The following is a 27,309-nucleotide window of genomic DNA, read 5'->3' as shown; positions in this document are numbered from 1 at the left end:
ATAACGATTCTTTCAATCCATGAACAGCGAATCACTTTCCAGTTTTCTGTGTCCTCTTCAATTTCTTGCATCAATGTTTCACAATTTTCATTGTAGAAATCTTTCACTTCTTCGGTTAATTTCTAGGTATTATTTTTATTTGTAGTAGTTGCTTTCTTAAAGAAAGGAATGCGTGGGAATGAATATAGTTCTGGTTGAATTTTACTCACAGAACTGCTGCAGCCCTCTTGGGTCCATGAGGAGAGATACTGCCCATGTGCTGAGTAAGCAGACCAGAAAAATGAATGACACCATCGCCCTGCTGAATGACCCGTTCCAGTAATCTCCCTGCCTCTGGACTTCATGATATGTATGAGAATAAGCTTCTCCTGTGTAATTCAGTTTAATTAGTGCAGTATCTTCTGTTTACCCCCTCTTGATCTACTTTCTGCCATTTTTCCACTCTGCTCTTGCCCTGGGGGCTGACTCACTTCAGTTACATCAGGGACTTCCCTTCTCCTCTGGCTTTCAACTGGGTTTGGCCAATAAAACACACCCACAAGAGACAGGAGGGAGAGAAATAAGTTAGAATGTTTCCTGCCAGAACCTTGAGTGATGATGTTGGGTTTTCTGTTACTTGAAGTCAAAAGCATCCTGATGATGTACGTGTTCTCCGTCTTCTAACAGAGAACTCCTGACCTCAAGCAATTTACATATGATTTATGTATTTATTTCCCCCAGCTTTACTGAGGTGTGATTGACAAACAGAATCAACATGGTGAAACCCCGAATCCTCTAAAAACACAAAACAATTAGCTGGGCGTGGTGGTGGGCAACTGTAATCTTAGCTACTCAGGGGGCTGAGGCAGGAGAATGCTTGAACCTGGGTGGCGGAGGTTGCAGTGAGCTGAGATCGCGCCATTGTACTCCAGCCTGGGCAACAACAGCAAAACTCTGTCTCAAAAAAAGAAAAAAAGTGGCCGGGTACAGTGGCTCATGCCTGTAATCCCAGCTCTTTGGGAGGCCAAGGCAGGCAGATCACGAGGTCAGGAGATTGAGACCATCCTGGCTAACACAGTGAAACCCCGTCTCTACTAAAAATATTTTAAAAATTAGCTGGGCATGGTGGTGGGCACCTGTCGTCCCAGCTACTTGGGAGGCTGAGGCAGGAGAATGGCATGAACCTGGGAGGCAGAGCTTGCAGTGAGCCGAGATCACGCCACTGCACTCCAGCCTGGGCAACAGAGCAAGACTCTGTCTCAAAAAAAAAAAAAAGAAAAGAAAAGAAAAAAATAGAATATTGTATATATTTAAGGTTACAACATGGTGTTTCAATACCTTATAAATATACCTTGTGTAATGATTCTCACAATTAAGCTAATTAACATACTTGTCACCTGACATAGTTACCTTTTTGTGTGTATGGGTGATGTGAACATTTAGGATCTATTCCCCTAGCAAATTTCAAGTATATACTATTATTATTAAGTATAATTGCCATACTGTACATTAGATCTCAGAACTTATTCATCTTATAACTGAAAGCAAAAATATCCCAAGCTCATGGATTCGAGGAATTACTATTGTTAAAGTGTGCATTTATATTATATTTATATATAATCAGTAGATGCTGCTTAATAATTGTTTCTCTGCTTGCCATACTGCTTAACCCTGATTTGCTAGTAAACACTTATTTGACTGACTGGTGTATTTTTGGTTGCTTTTAATTTTGATCTAATTTCTTTCTTCCTTTCTTTTCCCTTCCTTCCTTCCTTCCTCCCTCCCTTCCTCCCTCCCTCTCTCTTTCTTTCTTTCTTGACAGAGTTTCACTCTTGTTGCCCTTGCTAGAGTGCAATGGCGCAATCTTGGCTCACTGCAACCTCCACCTCCTGGGTTCAAGTGATTCTTCTGCCTCAGCCTCCCCAGTAACTGGGATTACAGGTGTGCCCCACCATGCCTGGCTAATTTTTGTATTATTAGTAGAGACAGGGTTTCACCATGTTGGCCAGGCTGGTCTTGAACTCCTGACCTTAGGTGATCCACCTGCCCTGGCCTCCCAAAGTGCTAGGATTACAGGTGTAAGCCACCGTGCCCGGCCAATATAATTTTAAATTTACAAAAGTGTTGTAAGAATGATGCAAGGAATTTCCATGTGACTGTTGTTCTGATACTCTCTTTCCCTTTCTCTGTCTTTCAGAGCAGGCTGTCTTTCATTCTGAACCACTTGAGATTGAATTGGAAACATCCTGTCCTTTAACTCCAACTACTTCAATGTGTATTTCCTAAGAACAAGGGCATTCCCTTGCAGAACTTCAGCATGATTATTAAAATCAGAAGATTTCAATTGATATAATACTCTCTCACAGTCCATGTACAAATTTCAACAATTGTCAAATAATGTCTTTTATTGCTATTTCTTTTTGCCCAGCCCAGTCTAGGATCATACATTACATTTACTTTTCATGTCTTTTTAGTTTCCTTCAATCTGGAACTATTCCTCAATCTTCCTTTGTTTTTCTTGACCTCGACACTTTTGAGGAATACAGGCCAGTTCTTTTGTATTTATTTATTTATTTATTTATTAGAGACAGGGTCTGGCTATATTGCCCAGGCTGGTCTCGAACCCCTGACTTCAAGCAATCCTCTTGCCTCAGACTTCCAATGTGCTAGAATTGCAGGCATGAGTCATTGTGCCCGGCCAGTTCTGTTTTTTTTTTTTTTTTTTTTTGAGATGGAGCTTTGCTCTTGTTGTCCAAGCTGGAGTGCAGTGGTGCAATCCCAGCTCACTGCAACCTCAGCCTCCCAGGTTCAAGCTATCATCCTGCCTCAGCCTCCTCAGTAGCTGGGATTACAGGCATGTGCCACCATACCCGGGTAATTTTTTGTATGTTTAGTAGAAACGGGGTTTCACCATGTTAGCCAGGCTGCTCTCGAACTCCTGACCTTAGGTGATCTGCCCTCCTTGGCCTCCCAAAGTGCTGAGATTACAGGCATGAACCACCATGACTGGCCACCTGGTCAGTTCTTTTATAGACTATCATTCACTTTGGATTTGTCTGATGTTTCCTTCTGATGTGATCCAGACTGATTATGGTTTGTTTGTTTTTTTAGACGGAGTCTTGCTCTGTTGCCCAGGCTGGAGTGCAGTGGCGCGATCTGGGCTCACTGCAACCTCCACCTCCCGGGTTCAAGTGATTCACCTGTCTCAGCCTCCTGAGTAGCTGGGACTACCGGCGCCCGCCACCACGCTGGGATCATTTTTTGTATTTGCAGTAGAGATGGGGTTTCTCCATGTTGGCCAGGATAGTCTCAAACTCCAGACCTTGTGATCCACCTGCCTCGGCCTCCCAAAGTGTTGGGATTACAGGCGTGAGCCACCACACCCAGCCTGACTGATTATGTATTTTTTAGCAGGTGTATCACAGAAGTGGTGCTGTGTCTTTCCCAGTGCATTGTATCAGGAGGCATGTTATGATCATTTGCCCCAGCATTGGTGATGTTAACTTTGATCTTTGATTAACTTGGTGTCTGCTAGGTCTCTCCACTGTAGTCACTATTTTTTTCTTTAGAATTAATAAGTAATTTGTGAAGAGATACTTTTTAGACTATATAAGTATCCTGTTAATCAATAAACTTTCACCCACTAATTCTAGTAACCACTGATGATTTTCTAACTATGTCATTCCTTCTACATTCATGAGTGAGCATTCTACTGTAAGGAAGAGCTTTCTTCTTTCCCCTTTTAATTTACTGATTGATATTAATGTGGACTTAAACATTCTTATTTTATTACATTATAATTTATTACTGTTATATTTTATTTTGATGCCTAATTGCCCCACTTTGGCCAGTGGGAGCCCTTTTAACCTGACTCCTGGTCCTTTGACATGTCTCCATTATTATTTGAGAACCTCCTTACTTTCTGGCACAACAAGATGTTCCAGGTTCATTCATCTTGAATTTTCTCAACTTCATTCTAGAGTCAACCATTTCTCCAAGGATCCATAGTCCCTTTTTGTAGAGAATGGTTACTGAGAAGTCAGTATCTGAGTGCTAAGTGTGGTTATTCCCACTACACTATCACTGTTTCTAGGCCTTCTTTACCAGCAGAGCTGGGGAGTATATGTGTGTGTGAATGTGATTGTTCATATACATACATACGCATATATGTACATGTATGTGAATATATATATACACACACACACATTTATGGCTTTATTTATTTTTAGAGACAGGGTCTTGTTCTGTCACCCAGGGTAGAGTGCAGTGGCAAAACCATAGCTCATTGCAGCCTCAAACTTCTGGGCTTAAGCAATTCTCCCACCTCAGCCTCCTGAGTGGCTGGGATTACAGACATGAGCCACTGCACCCAGTTATATTTATTTTTGTATCTATTTATCTATATCTTTAAAACCATGAGTTCATACTAGCTATGGATTGAATTGTGTCCCCTCAAAATTCATATGTTGAAGCCCTAACCTCCAGTGTGACTCCATTGGGAACAAGGAAGTAATTAAGATTAAACAGGGTCGTAAGGGTGAAGCCCTGATTCAATAGGATTAGTGTCCTTTTTCAGGAGCAGTGGCTCACACCTGTAATCTCAGCAATTTGGGAGGTGGGGGTGGGCGGATGGATCACTTGAGGAAAGGAGTTCGAAACCAGCCTGGTCAACATGGTGAAACACCGTCTCTACTAAAAATACAAAATTAGCAGGACATGGTGGCATGCCTCTGTAATCACAGCTACTTGGGAGGCTGAGGCAAGAGAATCACTTGAACCAGGGAGGCAGAGGTCGCAGTGACCGAGATCTCACCACTACACTCTAGGCTAGGCAACAGAGCAAGACTCTGTCTCAAAAAAAAAAAAAAAAGAAAAGATAAGGATGCATGTCCTTGTAAGAAGAGAAGAGACCCCAAAGCTCACTCGCATATGCTCTCTCTGTCTCTCTTTCAGCATGTGAGGACACAGTGAGAAGGTGGCCATCTACAAGCCAAGAAGAGAGCCCTCACCAGAAGTTGCATTGGCTGGCATCTTAAGCTTGGACTTCCCAGCCTTCAAAGCTGTGAGAAAATAAATGTTGTTTAAGCCACCCAGTCTATGGTATTTTGTTACAGTAGGCTGACACAATACTGACCTTTAATTCTAATCTACATGAATAGTGTACTTTTTTAGTGCTTCTATAATGTACCATTTTTCTTTTTTCTTTTCTTTTCTTTTTCTTTTTTTCTTTTTTGGAGATGGAGTTTTGCTGCCGTTGCCCCGTCTAGAGTGCAGTGGTGCAATCTTGGCTCACTGCAACCTCAGCCTTTCAGTTTCAAGTGATTCTCCTGCCTCAGCCTCCCAAGTAGCTGGGATTACAGGCGCCCGCCACCACACCCAGCTATTTTTTTTTGTATTTTTAGTAGAGACAGGGTTTCACCCTGTTGGTCAGGCTGGTCTTGAACTGCTGACCTCGTGATCCACCCACCTCGGCCTCCCAAAGTGCTGGGATTACAGGCAGGCGTGAGCCACCGCGCCCGGCATGTACCATTTTTCTATAAGGACTTTGCTATTTTTGGCCTGTCCAGATTGTCAGTTGATAGAAGCGGGCTATAGTCTAGTTGCCTTATGTAATGTTGTAAGCAGAAGGGACTTTATTAAAAAGTTTAGAATGTCCATGATTATTAATCAAGAAAATCAGAATTAATTCAAAAGTTGCACTGTTGCATGTCAGTTAAGTGTAAAACTGCTCTCCACTTTGCCCAGAACAGGACAAATAGCAATAAGAAACCCATGGGAATAAGTGTCAGCCCCATTAAGGAACCATTCTTGCAGGACAGAAAGAGGGAAGGAGTCCAGTGCTGGTTTAGTGTCTATAGCAAGGTGTATATTAAGAACTCAGCCTATAGTACCTCAAGTTGTCTTCACAGCAACACTGAAAAGTGGTGTGATTATTCTCATTTTAAAGACAAGAAAAATAGGCCAGGCTGGGTGGCTCATGTCTGTAATCCCAGCACTTTGGGAGGCCGAGGCGGGCAGATCACGAGGTCAAGAGATAGAGACCATTCCGGCCAACATAGTGAAACCCGTCTCTACTAAAAATACAAACATTAGGTGGGCGTGGTGGCACACACCTGTAGTCCCAGCTACTCAGGAGGCTGAGGCAGGAGAATTGCTTGAATCCGGGAGGCGGAGGTTGAAGTGAGCTGAGATTGGGCCACTGCACTCCAGCCTGGTGACAGAGCATGACCTGTCTTAAAAAAAAAAAAAAAAGATAAGAAAATAGGCAGAGGAATTAAGTAATTTGCTTAAGGTAAAACAGTTAGAACTCCCTTCTTAGACTTTACTTCCTTTGAGGGTAAAAACCAGTACTGAGTTGAACCATATTTGAGCCCAAGACAAAAGAAAAAATATATGTCCTATATGCACTCACCTTCCATATTTTGAACCAAATAGAAAAAGTGGATAAAAGCATTCCAATAAAAAAATGACTGCATATAAAGTTCCATGTTATTCAATCTGTTCACACGTTATTGTCAACTCTCATAAAGCCTCATTGGTAGTGACTGTTCCCATTGCAAAATAAAGCAAGGTCATAAACAATAGCCTGCCTATATTTTAAATGTTGGTATTCTGTTCATCATGGATTTTTTGCATTAATTTTGATTTTAAAAAATGTTGTGTTAAGATATTATTTATCTTGGATTTCCTGAGTTTTTTGGTGCCCTCTTAAATTTTATGCCTGAAAGGAGTTCCTCACTAAACTCACTTTAATCTAGGCCTTGGGTAAAATCAAGTTTGGGCCTGAATTTCATGAGGTTTCCATTCCCCAGAGTTGACTTTCTCTAAACAGGGCCCTGTCTGGGGTGATTACTGTCTCCAGCACCATTCTGTGAGTCTCAGATGACTCCACTTCTGGTGAGGCTTACATGGCCCACACAACTGTGGAGTGCCCCATCTTCTCGCCGGAAGTGTTGAATCACAAAGCTGTAACAATAGAAATGGTTCCATTGTAAGTACATGGTCACATGCCTGCAAAAATGTTTGGAGATACCAGATACGCCCCACCCAGCCTTAGTCACATCTGACCCAGAAACCACAAGTTGGTTTCCTACCTCGGGATGCTCATCTAAGCTGGTGGCATCAGAATTCCTAGGTTCACCCAGCACCGATATGCCAAGAGACTGGCTTCCCTATTCGTTAGAATGGGTCAGTGGGAGTCACTGGCTCAGAAGCTCAGCCTTTGGTTCAGGAGCCTGCACAGTCCCCTCCTTAGCCAAGTAGTTGGCTGAAAGTCTCTGCACCAATACTTTCCACTGGAGATGAACATTGCTGATTTCTTTGTTTTTTTCAACACTTCCCCAGGGCTTGAGGAAAGGTGAAGAGAAGCCACTGTAAAAACCTTTTTAACGGGCCAGGCGCTGTGGCTCCTGCCTGTAATCCCAACACTTCGGGAGGCCGAGGTGGGAGGATCATGAGATCAATAGATTGAGACCATCCTGGCCAACGTGGTGAAACCCCGCCTCTACTAAAAATACAAAAATTAGCAGGGCGTGGTGGCATGTGCTTGTAATCCCAGCTACTCAGGAGGCTGAAGCAGGAGAATCGCTTGAACCCAGGAGGCAGAGGTTGCAGTGAGCCGAGATCGTGCCACTGCACTCCAGCCTGACAACAGAGTGAGATTCCATCTCAAAAAAAAAAAAAAAAAACAAAAAACCTTTTAGCAGCAGGGCATGGTGGCTCACACCTGTAATCCCAGCACTTTGGGAGGCTGAGGCAGGTGGATTACCTGAGGTCAGGAGTTCAAGACCAGTCTGGCCAACATGGTGAAACCCCATTTCTACAAAAATACAAAAATTAGCCAGGTGTGGTGGCACATGCCTGTAGTCCCAGCTACTCAGGAGGCTGAGGCAGGAGAATCGCTTGAACCCAGGGGGCAGAGGATGCAGTGAGCTGAGGTGGTGCCACTGCACTCCAGTTTGGGCAACAGAGTGAGACTCTGTCTCAAAAAAACAAAACAGAACAAAAAACCCTTTTAGCCACAGCACAACAACACTTACTGATGCTATTTTTGTGCAGAAGGATAGAGAGAGGAACTGGAGATCATGGGGTGAGGACGAATAGCTCCCTAACATCCCCTTCACCCTGCAACAAGGAATTCACAAATCCCCACGTGCTGGCTCTTCCCCTTCCCACCCAGAACTTTTACAGAAGAAAAATCAAGCTTAAATGTATAAGAGGTCAGTTATGATGTAAAAAGGAAGTCAGGGAGACCCAAGAGCCTTTCCTGAGCATTGCTGAACAAGTGCACGAACACCTCATCTTCCAAGGACAAAACAAGCATTTATCAGAGGCCCATTGGACACCCTGCATCCACTCCTGCCCCTCCAATCCAAGTTCCAAGCTGCAGCCAGAGTGACCTTCTAAAAACACAAACTTGTCATGAGGATAAAATTTGCAAAGTGCTGACTGACACTACTGGTACGTGGTAAGTACTATAAAATGCCCGTTACATAAACACAGTACATATAATGCCATTCCCTGTTTAAACCCCTGCGAGGATCACATGCAACCTTCTCTGCCTGCCTCTGCCTTCTGTTTCCCATCGTGCTCTCTCCTTAGCCTTACTCCGGGTCGCATTTAATTCCTCCGGAGCCAAGCTACCTCCTGGCCCAACCAAATGCCTTTCCCTCTTCGTTAAAGCAGTTTCCCCAGACCCACTCCTCTTCATTTGGCCAATTTCAACTCTTCTTTATATCTCAGCTTAAATGTTGCTTCTTCAGCCCTCCTGAACCTCCCAGAGGAAGCTTAGGTTCCTCCATAATTATCCTCTTATAGCCATAACATTGATCACAATTGTAATCACATACTCCATGTTTTAGGTTGTTTACCGCCTGCCTCCCTTACTAGGCTGTAGATTCCCCAGGACAAGGGCTATAGGTCTTTCCGTCTCTCTTGTTTACTGCCTATCAGGGAACTCGGACAGCATAGGTCACTAATGAACATTTCCGAATGAATACAAACTTTAAAATACTGTCTTGTTTAGGTAACCGGCCCAAAGTCGCACAAACGACCTAATATTTGAACCCACGACATTCTGGCTTTGAAGCCCAAGGTCGGACTGCAGCAGACTGCCCCTTCCTCTCCAAAGCCGGAGCCAAACGGTGGGCTGAGAGGGAAGCTGAAAGGCAGAATCTGAGGATCTGCAGAGGGCCACGCGCCGTAAGGCAGTCGGTGCCGTGCGCGCTAGCCTTGGGCCCAGGAGAAGGGGCACCGTCACGTGTACCCTACAGGGACAGCTGCCGCCGCACCCTGGGGCAGGAATGCAGCCCCGCCCGGCGCCCGCGCCTGCAAAACCGCGCTGGCCCTGGGGACTGACGTCAATGAAGGGGGCGCCTCCGGCGCCGCGCTAGGGCGGTGAGGGCGGTGGGCAGGGCCCGGGTGGACACGCCCCCTCGCCGCCGCTCCGCCGCTGATGAGGTTCTAGGAAGCTTCTCACTCTGCTTTCCAGGCCAGCAGAGGCGGGGGGCGGGGCTGGACACGCCCCCTCCCCGTCTCCCGCCTATGATTGGCGCACGGCACTCCACCTTGGGTTTGGAAGGCTCGCCTGGGAGCTCACAGCCGGCTCGGGCCGAGGATTGGTTGTTCCGGGGCTGGGGAGCGCTTTCTCCCGGGAACCGCGGCTGTGACCCAGGTGGTCCGGACCAGTTTGGAGCTTCGTGCGGCCCGCCTCGAGCAACCAGGTACTTAGGTCGGCGGCCCAGCTCGGCGCCTCCGTGGGAGCCGGAGGGCAACAGGCAGCCGGGGTGCTACCGGGACGCAACCGCCAGATCCACTTAGGGCCCCGTCGTTCTGCGAAGCGGCCACGTCGGAGCTCCGGGGCCTCCTCGTGCTGGAGATGGCGCTTTAGGACCTCGGCCAGGATACCCTCTGCCACGCTCTTGTGCTGCCCGTGATCACCGACTGGCCCTGGAAGCATTTTCGCAGCAGGAAGCTCAGAGCTGCGCCCGCCCTTTCTGAAGGCTGTGGAAGAGGTTGGAGTGGGCGCATCTTAGCTTGCCCCATCCCCATTTGAGGTCTGTCAGAGCTGCCCTTCAGCGTGGTGAGTACCTTCTCCAATTCTCCACCGGGCAGTGGAGTGCAGAGGGCACAGGCTGGCTTGGGAGTCCTGACTTTGGATACCTGTGCCTTCCACAATCTACAGAAGCAGAAGCAGATAGCTTCCGAAAGGCTTCTGGGCCTGACCTTCCCCAGAAGACCTCCTCAGCCATCTGGCAGGAACAAAAATAACAGTGGCTTGAGAGCCCGGGTGCTGGGTTCTGTCCCAGACTGCCTGGGTTCATGTCCCAGCCTTCCATCACCTGCCAGCTGTGTGACTTTGGGTGTAGTGTTCTCATCTGTAAAATGGGTGTAACAATAGTGCCACCTCATGTGAGGAGGAGAGAAAGCACCCATCTGAACGTGCTCTGTTCTGTGCTTGACACTGAACAAGCTGCCTCTATGATTTTAATCATAAAGCTATGACTTAAAAGTACACAGATTTGCTGATGGCTGTGATGATGAAAATGACAATGATTCTATAGCCTCTGGTAGTCAGGTAGCCTTTCCCTTCATCATTTATTCATTCAACCAGCATGCATGGAATGTCTGTGGTATACCAGGTACTAGAAGGAATGCCCTCGCAAACTTAATCTCCCTTTTCCTGCTAAGGGTTATTTATTCTCACTGTTTATTTTTAAAAGCTTATTTAAAATTTTGTAGAGGCAGTCTTGCTATGTTGACCAGGCTGATCTCAAACTCCTGGGCTCAAGCGATCCTCCCACCTCAGCCTCCCAAAGTGCTGGGATTATAGGCATGAGCCACCTGGCCCGGCCTTATACTCACTATTTTGATGATGAGCAACTTGTGGCAGGGGAAACTGAGACTTATTCAAGGTCACCCAGTTAGCAGCACAGCCAGAATTCAGGGTTCTAGAACTCTTGAAAGGGTTATCCCCAGATCTAGTAACAGTTTATTTTCAGGTCATATATGATAACTGGTCTGGGGAAAGGGCCCAGTTGCTTTCTCCGCCTCCAGGGGCACAGATTTGGAGGCCAATGTATATCCAGTTCTCTAGGCATACCTCCCTGAGGCTAGGCCCTGCTGGTGGGGAAGCCCACACAGCCATTTGAACTGGGCTTCCCATTTGAGGAGTCACAGATTTTGGCTGCTGTCCAGTGGCATGTCTGTGTAGGGTAGCAGGCCAGGGCCCCAAGTGTTGATTAGGGTCTTGGGCCAGAGCCTCCAGTAATTTTTCTAAGAGCCCCTAGGCCCCTGATTACAGAGATTATTGCTATCACCTGGGTTATTGGAAGGGGGCCTCCTCCTGCGTGAGGACCTAGGAGATGCCAGCTCACCCAAACGTGTTCTGCCTCTCGTGGTTACCTGGGCCTCCCTGGACTACAGTGAGATACTCTCCTAGAATAGCTGTCTGAACTGAACTTCGTATATTGCAAAGGGTGCTCAATTGCGTACCATATTTATATATTGCAAATTCATTGCATGGTGAGTCACTTTTTAAATATATTTCTTTGTTAGGGTTCCACAGTTCTTCACTTACTGTCTGTTTCAAAACAAGTTGAACTTTGTCATTTTCAACGTTTGGTATTTCCTTTGGGGTTCATTTTCAACCTAGTTTGTGTCAAATTGAAGTATTTTGCAATTGGTCTTTGTACACAGACCCATACTTATCTTCTTTTATGTCAGCTTTGAAATGAAAGGTCCATTTGTAATCTAATAGCCCCATGGTTTCATTTTCTAGTTTTCAAAAGTACTATTGTTCAAGTATACACTGACTTTTCCTGGACTAAGGTCTTCTCCAGGAAATTGGAGGGAAAATAACTATTGAACACATTGAATGAGGCAGGAAGTTTCTTTTGATAATAAAAGTGTTCTGATTCGCCATTTCATCGGTTTTCCCAAAACTTACCATCTAATCCTACCTGGAATCTGCCTAGTTTTATTCCCAGCCTCACTCTGCTGTCTGAATCCCAGAATAAGAGGCAGAGCCAAGAGTGAGGGGCCTCAGCCGGTGGTGGTGGCTCACACCTGTATTCCCAACACCCTGGGAGGATGAGGTGGGTGGATCACTTGAGGTCAGGAGTTCAAGACCAGCCTGGCCAACATGGTGAAACCTTGTCTCTACTAAAAATACAAAAATTAGTTAGGCGTGGTGGCGGGCACCTGTAATCCCAGCTACTTGGGATGTTGAGGCAAGAAAATTGCTTGAACCTTGGAGGCGGAGGTTGCAGTGAACTGAGATTTGCACCACTGCACTCCAGCCTGGGTGACAGAGTGAGACTCTGCCTCAGAAAAACAAAACAAAACTAAACAAACAAAAAAGAGTGAGGGGCCTCGGCCGGGCGCGGTGGCTCAAGCCTGTAATCCCAGCACTTTGGGAGGCCGAGACGGGCGGATCACAAGGTCAGCAGATCGAGACCATCCTGGCTAATACGGTGAAACCCCGTCTCTACTAAAGAATACAAAAAACTAGCCGGGCGACGAGGCGGCGGGCGCCTGTAGTCCCAGCTACTTGGGAGGCGGAGGCAGGAGAATGGCGTGAACCTGGGAGGCGGAGCTTGCAGTGAGCTGAGATCCGGCCACTGCACTCCAGCCTGGGCGACAGAGCCAGACTCCGTCTCAAAAAAAAAAAAAAAAAAAAAGGTGAGGGGCCTCAAAATCTGAAGGTGCTAAGCCCTCCCCAAGGTTCATGGAGGGTATGGTTGAGGCTGGAGGCTCAGACTCTCCGCAAGGGTTTCTTGGTATGTTTGTAACGCAGCTCACTGAAGCTGTAGTCAAAGCCTTGCTGTCCTGGGAGAGGTTGCTGGGAAGTCAGGCTCCAAGCCATTTCCTCCCCGAGGTAGCTGCTGCTACATGATCCTTATTGCCCTTCTTTCCCTGGGGAGGTGAGGCCGGATATCACCCTTTCTCCTACCACCCCAGACCAGCCTAGGCCTCTGCCCCAGGCTTGGTCATAGCCAGCTGAGGTCACTAGGGAGCTTTAGAGCTGTGAGTTCTGTTTTCTACCAGATCCTAACCCCAGGGCCCACTGCAGCAAAACAGCATAGAGTAGGGAGGAGAAAGGGAGCTACTGGCTGGGGAGTTTCCTAGCACCCAGTTAGCCAGACCTGTCCACACATGTTGCCCCTAGCTTTGGCAGACAAGTAGCTCCATTCCTCCTTCTGTACAGACTTACCTGCGCATGGAATTGTTGACTCCCAGCACTGTGCAGGCCCTCAGAAACCATCAACATCAAGCTGTTCTTACACCAGTAACAGGGAAACTGACCCACAGAGGGGATGTGAATTGCCTGAGGCCTTTCAGCCAGTGAGTGGCAGAAGTAGGGCTTGAACCCACTCCTCTGACTCATAAGCCAGGGCTCTGTGTACTGGGCTGGGTTGCAGTTCTTGATTTCTTCTGTGGAAGCTGGGCTCTTCCTCTTTAGAGTGCTACAGCTCAAGGCTGGGCTAACTGTCACCCAGGAAAGAGCCCAGACCCTAGTGAACAGACTAACACAATTCCACAGCTCCACCCCTGCCTCCACCAGGTGGGATAATTCATTGTCCTTCCCTTTCCATTGGCAGGATTTCCCCTTCATGAATTAGGTGGGAATAGGAAAGCACTCTTCATAGAAACATGAAGTGTTCTTTAAGCTGCCTGGCTGTGAAGCCAGCTCGGGGGTTTAGAAGCGTGGGCTGACCGGGCTCAGTGGCTCAAGCCTGTAATCACAACACTTTGGGAGGCCAAGGCGGGGGGATCACCTGAGGTCAGGAGTTCAAGACCAGCCTGACCAACATGGTGAAACCCCATCTTTACTAAAAACACAAAAAATTAGCCAGGAGTGGTGGGGGATGCCTGTAATTCCAGCTACGCAGGAGGCTGAGGCAGGAGAATCGCTTGAACTTGGGAGGTGGAGGTTGCAGTGAGCTGAGACTGTACCACTGCACTCCAGCTTGGGCAACAATAGCAAAACTCGCTCTCAAAAATATATGTAATAATAAAAATAAAAGCATGGCTGCAGTCATTTCAACCACCTCTGGCCTCGGCTGAGCCACTGGTAGTCATACTTGCATCTCAGCTTCCCTTTACTTCCCTGTGAAATGGGATAACAGTCCCTAACTCCTAGAATTGAGGATGAAAGGATATCATCCATATTGCCTGATCCAGAGTAAATATCCCATAGTTAGCTTTTATTTCTCTTTATCAGCCTAAAAGTGTTACCTGGTGACTGTTGTCTTTTTTGTTTTTTTGAGATGGAGTCTCACTCTGCCGCCTAGGCTGGAGTGCAGTGGCGCGATCTCGGCTCACTGCAAGTTCCGCCTCCCGGGTTTACGCCATTCTCCTGCCTCAGCCTCCTGAGTAGCTGGGACTACAGGTGCCCACCACCACACCCGGCTAATTTTTTGTATTTTTAGTAGAGACGGGGTTTCACCGTGTTAGCCAGGGTGGTCTTGATCTCCTGACCTTGTGATCCGCCTGCCTCGGCCTCCCCAAGTGCTGGGATTACAGGCGTGAGCCATCGCACCCGGCCCGACTATTGTCTTCTTGTCACAGTGTGTTTATGTCATCCAGCTCTGGGGGCTTAATTACCACATAGATTAGATTTTAACTGGATTTTCGTAATAGCACCTAAGAAGGGGCAGATTTTAAATTCCCATTTTCCAGATAAAAGTACAATTTTCATGATGTTTTTTTTTTTTTTTTTGAGACGGAGTCTCGCTCTGTCACCCAGGCTGGAGTGCTGTGGCCAGATCTCAGCTCACTGCAAGCTCCGCCTCCCGGGTTCACGCCATTCTCCTGCCTCAGCCTCCCGAGTAGCTGGGACTACAGGCGCCCGCGATCTCGCCCGGCTAATTTTTTTGTATTTTTTAGTAGAGACGGGGTTTCACCGTGTTAGCCAGGATGGTCTCGATCTCCTGACCTCGTGATCCACCCGTCTCGGCCTCCCAAAGTGCTGGGATTACAGGCTTGAGCCACCGCGCCCGGCCGATTTTCATGATGTTAACTCATCTGGAAGTCTTCTGCAGCTTTTAGTTGTTAAATCTTTTGAAAACAGGGTGGAGTTTTTATGATAGAAGGCCTGGAAACTGGGACAAAGTGAGCATAGAAATGATTGGAATAATGAGGGTGACTATTGAGGTGAGGAGCGGGGAAAGCCAGGGCAAGGGAGGGAGTCATATTTTGGGAGTATGAGTGGGGCGGAGATAATTCAAACCCTTACAGAGAACAAAAGGCAGGTTAGGGGAAGGGTTACTTCTGCAAGTGGGTTGATAGGAAATTAGAAAAGCTTTTATATATAAGGTTTTGTACTGTTTGCCTCTTATGACGAGCATATAAATATTTTAATTTAAACATATTTTAATGTTCCTTTTCCCCCTTTGGAAGCTGGTTGCTGTTGATTGCTGTCTCTGTAGCTGGCTGTGGAATGAGGTCTGACTCAGGCAGCCAGGCCCTGGGAAAGCAGCAGGACCTGCTCCTCCTCTCCCCAAAAGGTCTGGGGCTGGGAAAGGGGTGAGAGCGCAGGGCTGTCATCAGCTGGCTGTGGCCACACAGCTTGGAGGAAAGCAGGGTTCACCTATACCCCTGACTCAGGTACAAAGGTCACAGAGGCCAACAGAGGACGATTTGCATTTACAAATTCCTCAGTATCCATGGAGGGTGGTTCCAGGCTCCTCCATGGGATGCTCGAGTCACTTACATAAAATATCATGTTTGTGTATAGACTGTGCACATCCTCCTGCGTGCTTTAAATCATCTCTAGGGTACTTATAATACCTAATACAATGTGAATGCTCTGTAGTTACAATGAATCCATTTTTTATTTTTTTTTTATTGTTGTATCATTGTATTCTTTTTTTTTTGAGACAGAGTTTTGCTCTTGTTGCCCAGGCTGGAGTGAAATGGTGCGATCTCGGCTCACCGCAACCTCCGCTTCCTGGGTTCAAGTGATTCTCCTGCCTCAGCCTCCTGAGTAGCTGGGATTAAAGGCACCCGCCACCACTCCCAGCTAATTTTGTATTTTTAGACAGTTTCTCAATGTTGGTCAGGCTGGTCTTGAACTCCCAACCTCAGGTGATCTGCCCGCCTTACCTCCCAAAGTGCTGGGATTACAGGTGTAAGCCACCGTGCCCAGCCATATCATTGTATTTTAAAATTTTTTATTTATCCAAGGTTGGCTGAATCCCTGGATGTAGAACCCACAGATGCTGAGGGCCAACTATAGCTCTTATTGGGTAACTGATATACTTGGCTCATTTAATCCTTACTATAACCCTAAGAAGTGGGTAATCGTATCCCCATTTGACATTTAAGGAGACAGGCTCAGAGAGGAGGTTGGGTAACTTGCTTAAGGTGTCAGAGTTGGGACTCGAAATCTGTTCTGTGTAATGTCAGTCTTGTTTCCAGGCTGTGCTGGAGACAAGGATGTGGTGGGTAAGCTTCTTAGGCCTTTATTATTCAAAGTGGACTATCTAGAATCAAAGGAGATCATTTAATTTTCACTTCCTGGATATAATGGGAGACATTGACACACAGCCTAACTTCTATTGAACTTTCTTATAAATTTCAGCCTCTGCCCTTGACAGTATATTCTAACCCTTGCAGCCTCCTCTTCTGCCTTCATCTCTGGCTCATTAGGTCCACTGGACTGTGGTTAGATCTGATTGGCTTATTTCATACTATGTTTACTAAATTATATGGATTTGGTTCATCCCCAAGGTCTTGAAAATAGGAGGCGGGATGATGTCTCAATTTTATAGACTGAAAACACTGACCACTATTCTATATACTTTATGTCTTCCTTCAATCTTCAAATTAATCCTATAAAGTAGGTACTAGTACCAGGTGATAATTTGACATGGGAGGCAGCTGAGGCAGGGGGGATGCCCCACCAAGTAAGTGGTGGAGGGGGATAAAGTGGGATTCCAAACTGGGTAGCCCAGTTCCACAACTCCTCTCTTACCTGTGTGCTACAGCACCTGGGCCTTAGCATCAGAGAGGCCTGGGTTCTCATCCTAGTTGCATAACCATGGATGACTTAACCTTTCCTCAGATTCCTCATCTGTGAAATGAGGAGGATAAAAATACCTACCTTACAGGGCTGTTATGCTTGTTACATCTCATTGATACTATGAAAGGCAAGCTCTTACAGGTGCCTGGTATAAGTACTCAGCACAGTTGAGCTGCTACTGGGCATCCTGGTGTCTGCATGGAATTTACAGCTAGACAGACCTGGGTTCAACTGCTGGCTCTACATGTGCACGTGGCTTTGTGACACTGGCAAGTCATTTAACCCCTCTGAGTTGCACTTCTTCATCTGTAAAATGAGGATAAACAATAGTTCTTACCTCACGGGTTGCTGTGAATCCTAAATGAGATAATATAGGTGTCTGACACATAAGCGCTTAAGTGATGTTAAGGCAAGAGACTTCCTCCAGTTTAGCTCCTGGAAAATGGAAACATCAGAAGCCCTAGGATTAGCCAGGACCCCCAGGTCTGGGAAGGACCAGCTGAGTTGCTGATGTCTCCATGCTTTCCATCCTCAGAGCATCCACAATGGGTACCCCAGCCTCGGTGGTCAGTGAGCCACCCCCTTGGCAGGCCCCGACTGAGGCCCGGGGCCGCAAGCAGGCCTCAGCCAACATCTTCCAGGACGCCGAGCTGCTGCAGATCCAAGGCCTGTTTCAACGCAGTGGGGACCAGCTGGCCGAGGAACGGGCACAGATCATCTGGGAATGTGCAGGGGACCACCGTGTGGCTGAGGCCCTCAAGAGGCTGCGCAGGAAGAGGCCCCCAAGGCAGAAACCCCTGGGCCACTCGCTACAACACTGCAGCCGGCTCAGGTAGGTTCCTAGAACTGGATGGCTGAGGGAAGAGCACCAACGCCTGTTCCACCGTTGTGTTGACTGTGTGGCCTGGAGCTAGTGGCCTCACTGTAAAGTGCCTGCCTACCACTACCACTGTAAAGTGCCTAGGGTGGTTATAAGGTCTACACAGTGTCATCACTTGGTTGGCACTTACAAGATTGCTGTTGGTGGATGCGGTGGTTCATGCCTGTAATCCCAGCACTTTGGGGGGCCAAGGCAGGCAGATCACTAGGTCAGGAGTTTGAGACCAGCCTGACCAACATGGTGAAACCCTGTCTCTACTAAAATTACAAAAATTAGCTGGGTGTGGTGGTGCACACCTATAATCCCAGCTACTCATGAGGGTGAGGCAGGAGAATTGCTTGAACCCGGGAGGCTGAGGTTTCAGTGAGCCGAGATCGTGCCATTGCACTCCAACCTGGGTGACAGAGCGAGACTGTCTCAAAAAGAAAAAAAAAAAGACAGATGTTACTTTTGGAGTCATACACAACCCTGTAAACTCCCATAGAAAGAGATCCCTGAGTCCTAGTAGCACCACCTCATTTTGCTGTGATTCTCAGCTTACCAGCCTGGGCAACATGGTGAGATCCTGTCTCTGAAGAAAAACACACACACACACACACACACACACAAAGAAAAATTAGCCAGGTGGCATGCACCTGCAGTCCTAGCTACTCCAGGGGCTGAGGTAGGAGGATCACTTGAGGCCAGGAGTTTGAGGCTGCAGTAAGCTATGATCCTGTCACTGCACTCCAGCCTCAGTGACAGAGTGAGACCCTATCTCTTTAAAAAAAAAAAAAAAAAAAAAGCCTAATTAAAATCTTGGCTGGGGATTACAGAGAATACAGCCTAGGAATGTATTGTTGAGGCATTATGGGTTAAAAATTGTTGAAAAACTTTTACCTTGAGATCTCTCCCCAGTCTCCCTAGTCGGCCACTTCTTTGCCTAGGCCACTGCCAGCCCAGGAAGAGTGAACCCAAAAGGATGGAGCTGAACCACTTGGCCTCAACCAATCACTATGGGGGATGCTCTGCACTTCATCTCTCTGCTGCCTTCTCTGGGGCCCACAGTCAGAACATCAGACCTGAACAGGCCTTTGGAGGTCATCAGGTCCTGAGATGGCAAGTCAGTGTCATAGCTTGTATTTAACTCTAGTTGATTAGTAGTCACTGCTTATCAAACCAGTTTAATAGCATGACTAATTAATGACATCTGCCATGAGTACAGGATGAGGATGAAGAAATGTTGAATTTTGTACAACCTGATCTGGTCCAACCCTTTCTACTGCAGAGAAATCTGAAAACTTTGTCTAGTCAGACAGTTCTCAGAGCAGGAAAGACCAGACCAGAGCCCTGGTCTCATTTTGCTCCAAATCGTACGTTTTATGGTCTGCCATGAAAAAATCTCTTGAAATCCCCATTCCATTCTCCCTATTGATGTTAGCTAATCATACACTTGTTCTCTGCAGAATCCTGGAGCCCCACTCTCCACTGGCCGACCCACAGAGTGCCACGGAGACAGCCTCCAGTGAGCAGTATCTGCACTCTAGGAGGACAAGTGCCAGGATCCGCCGGAACTGGAGGAAGCCAGGCCCCACAAGCTACCTCCACCAGATCAGACACTGATCCAGGGAAAGAGCCAGGAATGGCAGTGTCTTCCCTCTTGCCAAAGGGCCTGGGGAGGTGAAGAAGGAAGAGAGACTTTAGGCAAGCAGCCCAAAGGGGTAAATGAAAGCAAGAGGCCGCTGCCACTGGTCTGCTCCATTCAGAACAGGACTGGATGCTTCTGCTGGGCTCTTCATTATGTGCCACCCATTCCTTACCAAAATGAGGAGAGACAGTGACTGTTCCTGCCACAGTCTTTCCCAATCTAACACTATTCCCGGGCTGCATGATATTCCCCTGGGAGCCAAGTGACAGGCCCTCAGACACAGCATTTCACCACTCACGCTACTAATCTACCTGCTACTACTGTAAACCATGATTCCAGCAGCCTGTTCCACACTCCCGCACCATCAGGGTCCACAGGGAAACCGTGGTTTAAGTGGCAAATAAAAACATCTGCATCAAGAGTATGTGAGTCTGTCACAGAAGGGGAGGAACTGAAACAGAGTGGGAGGGGCAAGAGTATCCCCAGTAAGGAAAAATCAGGGCTGGCTTCCTCTCCTTTTCACCTCCCTCTCCTTTTTCACCCCCATGCCAAGCCCCTGGACCACAGCTTCCTTTTCCAGAGCCTGTTGGATCGGGAGTAGAGGGGAGAGTCTCTGCAGCAGTCCTGATCCACAGGATCAGAAGGGAAAGACTGTCATGGTCAGCCCCGCACAGTAGGCTGGGGCCTTGGATTGGCTTAATCTGCAGTCAAACTAGTGGTGCCAGCTCCTCATTTGGCTTCTTCATCCTTATGGGCTGACCATCCAAAGGTGGACCAATCGTTCTGAAGCTGCCTGCATTATATCCTAGGCTTCCCATGACCTGGAAACCCTTGAAAGCAGGGGGTTTTCCTGCAGTTCTAGCTCCACCTCAAGAGAAGCACACTCTGTGCTTATTAACTTTCTTCTCCCTCTCCACCCGCCCTATAAAGCATACAGCAGATCCAGCAGATTATTCAGGGTTTCAAGTGGGGCAGGGATGTACACAAGGCAGGGCTGCCCTCTGGTGGCCGAGAGGAGGAGCCACAACTACCTGAGTATAGGTAGCGCCTCTTTTTTATTTTATTGTCTGCTTATTTTATTTATTTATTTATTTATTTATTTATTTATTTATTTTTGAGACAGAGTCTTAGGGCTGGAATGCAGTAGTGCGATCTTGGCTCAGTGCAACCTCCACCTCCCGGGTTCAAGCGATTCTCCTGCCTCAGCCTTCCAAGTAGCTGGGATTACAGGTGCATGCCACCACGCCCGGCTAATTTTTGTATTTTTAGTAGAGATGAGGTTTTGCCATGTTGGCCAGGCTGGTCTCAAACTCCTGACCTTAAGCGATCTGCCTACCTCAGCCTCCCAAAGTGCTGGGATTACAGGCGTGAGCCACTGCACCCAGCCTGTAGGTCCACATTTCTTATCCCAAGCCCTTGGTACTAGATTACTTTGGAATTCAGATTTTTTACTTTTTTGGCTCTTAAGTAGTCAGGGCAAATACTGTGTCCCTAGTAGGGAACCATGTCATAAAATATATTGACATTTCTGCAACAAAGAATCACACTAAGAGGGACCCATCATAATTACCAACAGCTTCCCATCAGTGCAGGTTCAGGTCAGGTTTGGTTTCAAATGGGTTATGAAAATACTTTTGGTTTTCAGAGCATCGGGACTTTGGAAATGAGGGCCTGGATCTTACTTTATTCAGGGGAAATAGCCCCAGGAGCCACGTCTCAGCAACTCCGTGGAAACACAGGTTTCTTTGCCGTCAAAATTCCGTTCCTACCTTCTTTGTCTTCCTTCCCCCAAAAGAAACTGGACAAAAAAGGTCAGAACTGGATTTGTTATTCATACATTTGCATTGATTTAAATACATTACGTACAATTTCTACAGTGGATTAGAAGAACGACACGGGGCAGCAGCACTCTCGCAGCCCAGCCTCCATTCCCTGACACTGGAGGCAGGGCCTATGGCTGGCAGAGGGACGGTGTTCCACGAGTGCCACCCAGAAGCCTGCCCCGGCACTCTGGGCCCCTGGCTCTTCCAGAGTCCACATTCAAGGCAACCTGAGCACAGGCTTGAGGGAGAGTGGAGAAAGGCCAGGAAAGGATGCCCACACTCTTGCCTGCCAGGCCCAGGACCAGCTTGCTCCTACACTGGACCCAATTTCCTTCTGATCACAGAGCTGGTCTGGATCAAGAAAACGTGCAGATCTGGCATGGAGGCTGTGGCCAGGTGAGGCAGCCGGGCTCCCTGTTAGACCCCCAGGCTCTCTTGAGCACCAGATGGGCACTTCACCAACAGGTTTGGGTAAAAATGTCTACAGAGAACTATGCACACCTGGGTCCCCTTCTGGCTCCTACAGTCAGGGGGCAGGTGTTCCCTCAAACATTGTTCCCAAGGCCAGTGTCCGAGTCAGCTGCATGTGATTGTCAGGGCTGGGGCTGGGGCTGGGGCTGGGGCAGGCAGGTGAGCTGTACCTTTGTCCACGGGGCATGCACATCCGGCTCTCAGAAATTCTTCCTGTCAGCCAGGTGGAAGCCTGGGACAACCGGGCTCCTGGTGGCTGGACTGGAAGGGGACTGGCAGAGACCAGCCTGAACCAGCTGACCAGAGGGCTGCACATCTCTGCTCTGCATTCAGGCAAGCAGTAGACATGCAGCCATAGTCCTCACTCCCTTTCTTTGGTTGTTTTTCAAACCTTCAAGATAGTTTCTTTCTGAGGTTGACTGACCAATTCCAAGGTGCCAGAATTGTGAAATGTCCAGTAGCACAGGGCATGAACACAGCTGCCCCTCAGACATACAGGGCACCCTTTTTACTCCCTCCTGAGGCTGTACTTTGCTTTGGTGTAGAAAGGGCTCAAACACCTGGCAAGTGGGGGTGGGGAGTGAGGCAGCAGGGGAAAAGACACATGGAAGCAAGAAGATGCGCACTGAGCTGGGCAGGACCTGGGACAGTCTGAAGGCCTCTCTCCTTTGGGTCCCGCCTTTCTCAGGAAGCGACAGAGAAATTGACCTAGAACAAGTCAGGGAGAAAAGGGAAACTGCCATTTATGAGGCAGAATCCACGTTCTGTGACTTCCACCAAGCAGCAGTGGTGGCACAGAAAAAAGTCCAAGAACCTAATAGCCTGTCCTCTTAGAAGCCAAGACTCATCCCAGAACCCTTGCAGAGACCCACTCCAGAAGACAAACTGAACTTTTACATCAAAATAGTTGGGGGGGGGGGACTTAAAACGACAAGAATAAATGAGAAGATTGGGACCAAGGACTCAGGAAGCAAGGTGGGATATGTTCGCCCATAGACCACTTAGCTCCCAGCATACACTCCGGCCGCGTGGATCACTTTTACATGCTGGGAGTCAACTTCCTACTAAAATATAAATGCTAAGACTAGCTCTTCCTGCCTCTGCTTGAGAAAGAGACAAGCTGTAGGCCAGCAGAGAGCAGAGAGGTTCTCTATGATTGTGTGCGGAAGTGCTGGCGGGGGTAAAGCAAAAACCTCTCTTCCAGAACTGTTTGGAGGCTTGCAGCCAGCCCACAGCACTGGTGGGAGATGGAGGAGGCTTGCCAAAAACCCAAAAGAAAGGTGTGGCTTCTGTCTGTCCCAGTGCTGTGGTACTGCGAGTCATCCAGTTGCCCTCTGACACTGCCTTGGCTCATGGGAGGAAGCAACTGCAAGGCAGCTGAATGTCAGGTCTACGCAAATTTAGGCCTGGATTAAAGGTTTCTGACATGAGATGACCCAGGGTTCTGCTACAAGCATTTAAAGTTGTTTTTGTTTTGTTTGTTTTTCTGATGCAGAATATAATAGGGAATTGCAATAGAGCAGGGTGTCAGGGAAGGAAGGGACTGTCCCAGCCTGCCACCAGCAGATGCTGGAAGGGAGATGCTCCTTCCCAGGCATCTGGACTAAGTGCATGGAGCTCCAGCCTCCCCACACTCAGAAGGGTGAGGAGCACTCACTGTTCCTGATTGTGCTTCTCCCTGTGGATGGGAAAGCCCTGAGCAGGGTGGCAAGCAGAGAGGGAGGGCTCTTAAAGGTGCTGCTCTCCACTGGCTTCTCTGGCTTTTCCTGCACCCCACTTCCCAGGCTTCCTCCCACCAGTCTCTGAGAATATTTCCTCTGCCTGCCTCTGGAGCTACCACCATGAAAAGAAGGGCTTCCGGCTCTGAAAGCTCTGTGTGTAGGACTCGCTAGAAGACCGCTGGTGAGAACGGGCCGTCTCAACAATCACAGGTGGCATCTGGACGAGGTGCAGGGGACTCTTGTTGTCTTTCAAGGCCTGGGTCAGATTTAAGATCTGCAGTGGGAAAAAGGAGATGGGTGAGGGAGAGGCCTCAGCATTCCAGATCTGCCTCTGAAAGGAGATCAGTAGAGAGGACTCCTACAAATCAATTTTTAAAAACACCAATGGAAAATCATGCAAATAGACTATTTACAAAAGTAGAAATGAGCAAAACAGAAAATAGAAACCTCTTGAATCATTTAAAAAATACAAATGAAAACAAATATTTTTTTTTTTTTTTTTTTGCCCTCCAGTTAGTAAAGATACAAAAGAATGACTCAGAGTTGGGGAGAGTTCAAAAAAATAAACACTTGCCAGGCACACTGGCTCACGCCTGTAATCCCAGCACTTGGGAGGCCGAGGCAGGTGGATCACTAGAGGTCAGGAGTTTCAGACCAGGCTGGCCAACATGGCGAAACCCCGTCTCTACTAAAAATACCAAAAAAAAAATTAGCTGGCCATGTGGGCACACACCTGTAGTCCCAACTACTGAGGAGGCTGAGGCAGAAGAATCTCTCGAACCCAGGAGGCGGAGGTTGCAGTGAGCTGAGATCATGCCACTGTACTCCAGCCTGGGCAACAGAGTGAGACTCCATCTCAAAAAACAAAACAAAACAAAACACAAAAAAAACACTGAAAATGAACAGATGCTAACCTGGCCAACATGGCGAAACTCTGTATCTACTAAAAATACAAAAAAATTAGCCAGGCGGGGTGGTGCACACCTGTAATCCCAGATGCTTGGGAGGCTGGGCAGAAGAATCTCTTGAACTGGGGAGGCAGAGGTTGCAGTGAGCTGAGATCATGCCACTGTACTCCAGCCTGGGCAACAGAGCAAGACCCCATCTCAAAAAATAAAATAAAATAAAATAAAATAAAATAAAATAAAACAGACCCTCTGACTTGGCAATTCCATTTTAAGAAACACTAATGGATATGCATAAAACATTTAGTTTCAAAAAATATATAATGTAATATTGTTTATAACAGTGAAAAGATGTAAATTAAATTAGTTAATAATTTAAGGGATAAGAAACAATTATCCTAAAATATCTAGAAATTTAACCAGGGAACTATCAGATATATATGTAAATGTATTGGCATAGAAGTAATCACAATGTTGTGTTAGATGCAAAGGAAAGCAGAAAAGGAACCCGTGTAAGATTGTAACCCCTTTTACTTTCTAAAATTCTGTCTTCCTATCTACCTGTAGTGTAGAAAAAAGTCTGGCAGTTGGCAGTGGTCATCTCTGGGTATCAAGAAATTATAGGTGTTTTTAATTATTTATTGTTGTTCATCCCTATTTTATGATTTTCCTACAAAGATGATATAAATGTAAAATGTAAAAAGCCAGCTGGGCGTGGTGGGTCACGCCTGTAATCCCAGCACTTTGGGAGGCCGAGGTGGGTGGGTCACTTGAGGTCAGGAGTTTGAGACCAGCCTGGCCAATATGGTGAAACCCTGTCTCTACAAAAATACAAAAATTAGCTGAGCATGATAGCAGTTGCCTGTAATCCCAGCTACTGGGGAGGCTGAGGCAGGAGAATCACTTGAACCCGGGAGGCGGAGGTTGCAGTGAGCTGAGATTGCGCCACTGCACTCCGGTCTAAGCGAATGAGCGAGACTCCGTCTCAAAAAAAAAAAAAGAGTAAAAGCCAACATTTCATTTGGATTCTCCTTCCACCACTATCTCTTCATCATCTTTTTTTTTTAAATAAATGTTTTACCTTGGAATAATTTTAGAGAAAAGTTGCAGATAGTACAGAGAGTTCCTATATAGCATTTGCCCGGTTTCCCCTAATTTTTTTTCTTTCTTTTCTGAGACAAGGTCTCACTCTGTCGCCCAAGCTGCAGTACAGTGACACATTCATAGCTCACTGCACCCTCCAACTTCTGGCCTCAAATGATCCTCCCACCTCAGCCTCCCAAAGTGTTGGGATAACAGGCGTGAGCCACTGAGTCCAGTCCTCACCATCTTTTGTCAGTATTTTACAGGTATTTCAGTTATGTGTCCATGAGGACACAGTTTCTCCTCTTTGTCAAAATTAGTATCACCATCATTTATCTTCTCTGGTAGGAGAGTACAAAAGCTGAAGGTGTCCTATCTTCTCTCTCTCTCTCTCTTTTTTTTTTTCTGAGACGGAGTTTCACTCTTGTTGCCCAGGCTGGAGTGCAATGGCGCAATCTCAGCTCACAGTAACCTTCACCTCCCAGGTTCAAGCGATTCTCCTGCCTCAGCCTGCCTCAGCCTTCCGAATAGCTGGGATTACAGGCATGTACCACCACTCCCAGCTAATTTTGTATTTTTAGTAGAGATGGGGTTTTTCCATGTTGGTCAGGCTGGTCTCAAACTTGCAACCTCAGGTGATCCACCCGCCTCGGCCTCCCAAAGTGCTGGGATTACAGGCATGAGCCACCACGCCTAGCCCTATCTTCTTTAAAAGATGGTAGATGTTGAAGATTTCATGGTGAGGTCACAGACCATGGGTGGGTAAGCTAAGCTGCACCCTGAAATCACACAGACACACAGCCCTCAAGCAACAGATATCCTCTTACACAACTGCTGCTTATAAAGGGACAGAGATACACCTGCAACAGGGGTCATTTGTTACCCTATCAGTAACAAATTTCTTTTTTACTTAATTGTTTTGGTACTTGCCAGCATCCTACACTGTTCCAAATAGTCTTAAGCACAATATCAGGGTGAAGAACTGAAAGGAGATTGCTGGAGTATCTGGGGTAAACATGTCAAATTGTCTACTACTTATTTTCAAAAGATTTGGCAAAAAAGAAAATCTATCTAGGGAGAGAGAGAAATTAAACAGACATTATTCAGATATACCAGTGGATAATACATAGACACATGAGATAAATCTGGCTAAATACAACAACTGAAGAATCCAGAAGGCTCCATTCTTTCAACTTTACTGAGGTTCAAAATTTCCCAATTAAAAGCTGAAGATAAGCCTGGAACTGGGACCAAAAAGAAAGGAGAATAAAGAATTAAAAAAGAGGCCAGTCACGGTGGCTCACGCCTGTAATTCCAGCACTTTGGGAGGCCAAGGCAGGTGGATTACGAGGTCAGGAGATCGAGACCATCCTGGCAAACATGATGAAACCCCGTCTCTACTAAAAATACAAAAAATTAGCCGGGCGTGGTGGCAGGCGCCTGTAGTCCCAGTTACTCGGGAGGCTGAGGCAGGAGAATGGCATGAACCCGGGAGGCAGAGCTTGCAGTGAGCCGAGATCACGCCACTGTACCCTAGCCTGGGCAACAGAGCAAGACTCTGTCTCAAAAAAAAAATCAATTGACTGTATGTGAGTGCATTTTTTAATGGTCTATGTATTCTATTCTTTTGATCTTTATATATTATATTAATGTAGTAATTTTAATATCATAATTATAATATTCCCAGTCTAGTTCTAACATCTATGTCATATCTGGTCTAGTTACTATGATTACTTTGTCTATTCAGGCTGTCAACCTAGATGTTTCTTTTTTTTTTTTTTTTTTTTTTTTTTT

The 27,309-nt window shown here is 47.0% G+C and overlaps 2 protein-coding genes across 2 annotated transcripts in view; one reads left to right on the top strand and one right to left on the bottom strand.

Moving 5' to 3' along the window:
• The first annotated feature begins 9,556 nt into the window (after positions 1-9,556).
• Positions 9,557-19,933, top strand: AVPI1 (arginine vasopressin induced 1). Its single transcript, XM_017880233.1, has 3 exons — positions 9,557-10,060; positions 17,541-17,837; positions 19,331-19,933. The coding sequence occupies exons 2-3, from the start codon at positions 17,551-17,553 to the stop codon at positions 19,485-19,487; spliced, it is 444 nt and encodes a 147-aa protein (XP_017735722.1). The 5' UTR covers positions 9,557-10,060; positions 17,541-17,550; the 3' UTR covers positions 19,488-19,933.
• A 1,390-nt stretch (positions 19,934-21,323) lies between these two features.
• The window catches only part of PI4K2A (phosphatidylinositol 4-kinase type 2 alpha), a 30,291-nt gene continuing 24,305 nt past the window's right edge, over positions 21,324-27,309 (bottom strand). Inside the window, exon 9 of the mRNA XM_017879796.1 lies at positions 21,324-23,801. Within this exon, the coding sequence (XP_017735285.1) occupies positions 23,640-23,801 (162 nt within the window). The 3' untranslated portion in view covers positions 21,324-23,639. The remainder of the gene's footprint in view (positions 23,802-27,309) is intronic.

The sequence above is a fragment of the Rhinopithecus bieti genome, unplaced genomic scaffold (assembly GCF_001698545.2).
Source record: "Rhinopithecus bieti isolate Rb0 unplaced genomic scaffold, ASM169854v2 scaffold_425, whole genome shotgun sequence".
NCBI classification, from domain to species: Eukaryota; Metazoa; Chordata; class Mammalia; order Primates; family Cercopithecidae; genus Rhinopithecus; species Rhinopithecus bieti.
The sequence above is the reverse complement of the archived record's forward strand: the minus strand, read 5'-3'. Positions and strand labels throughout refer to the sequence as shown.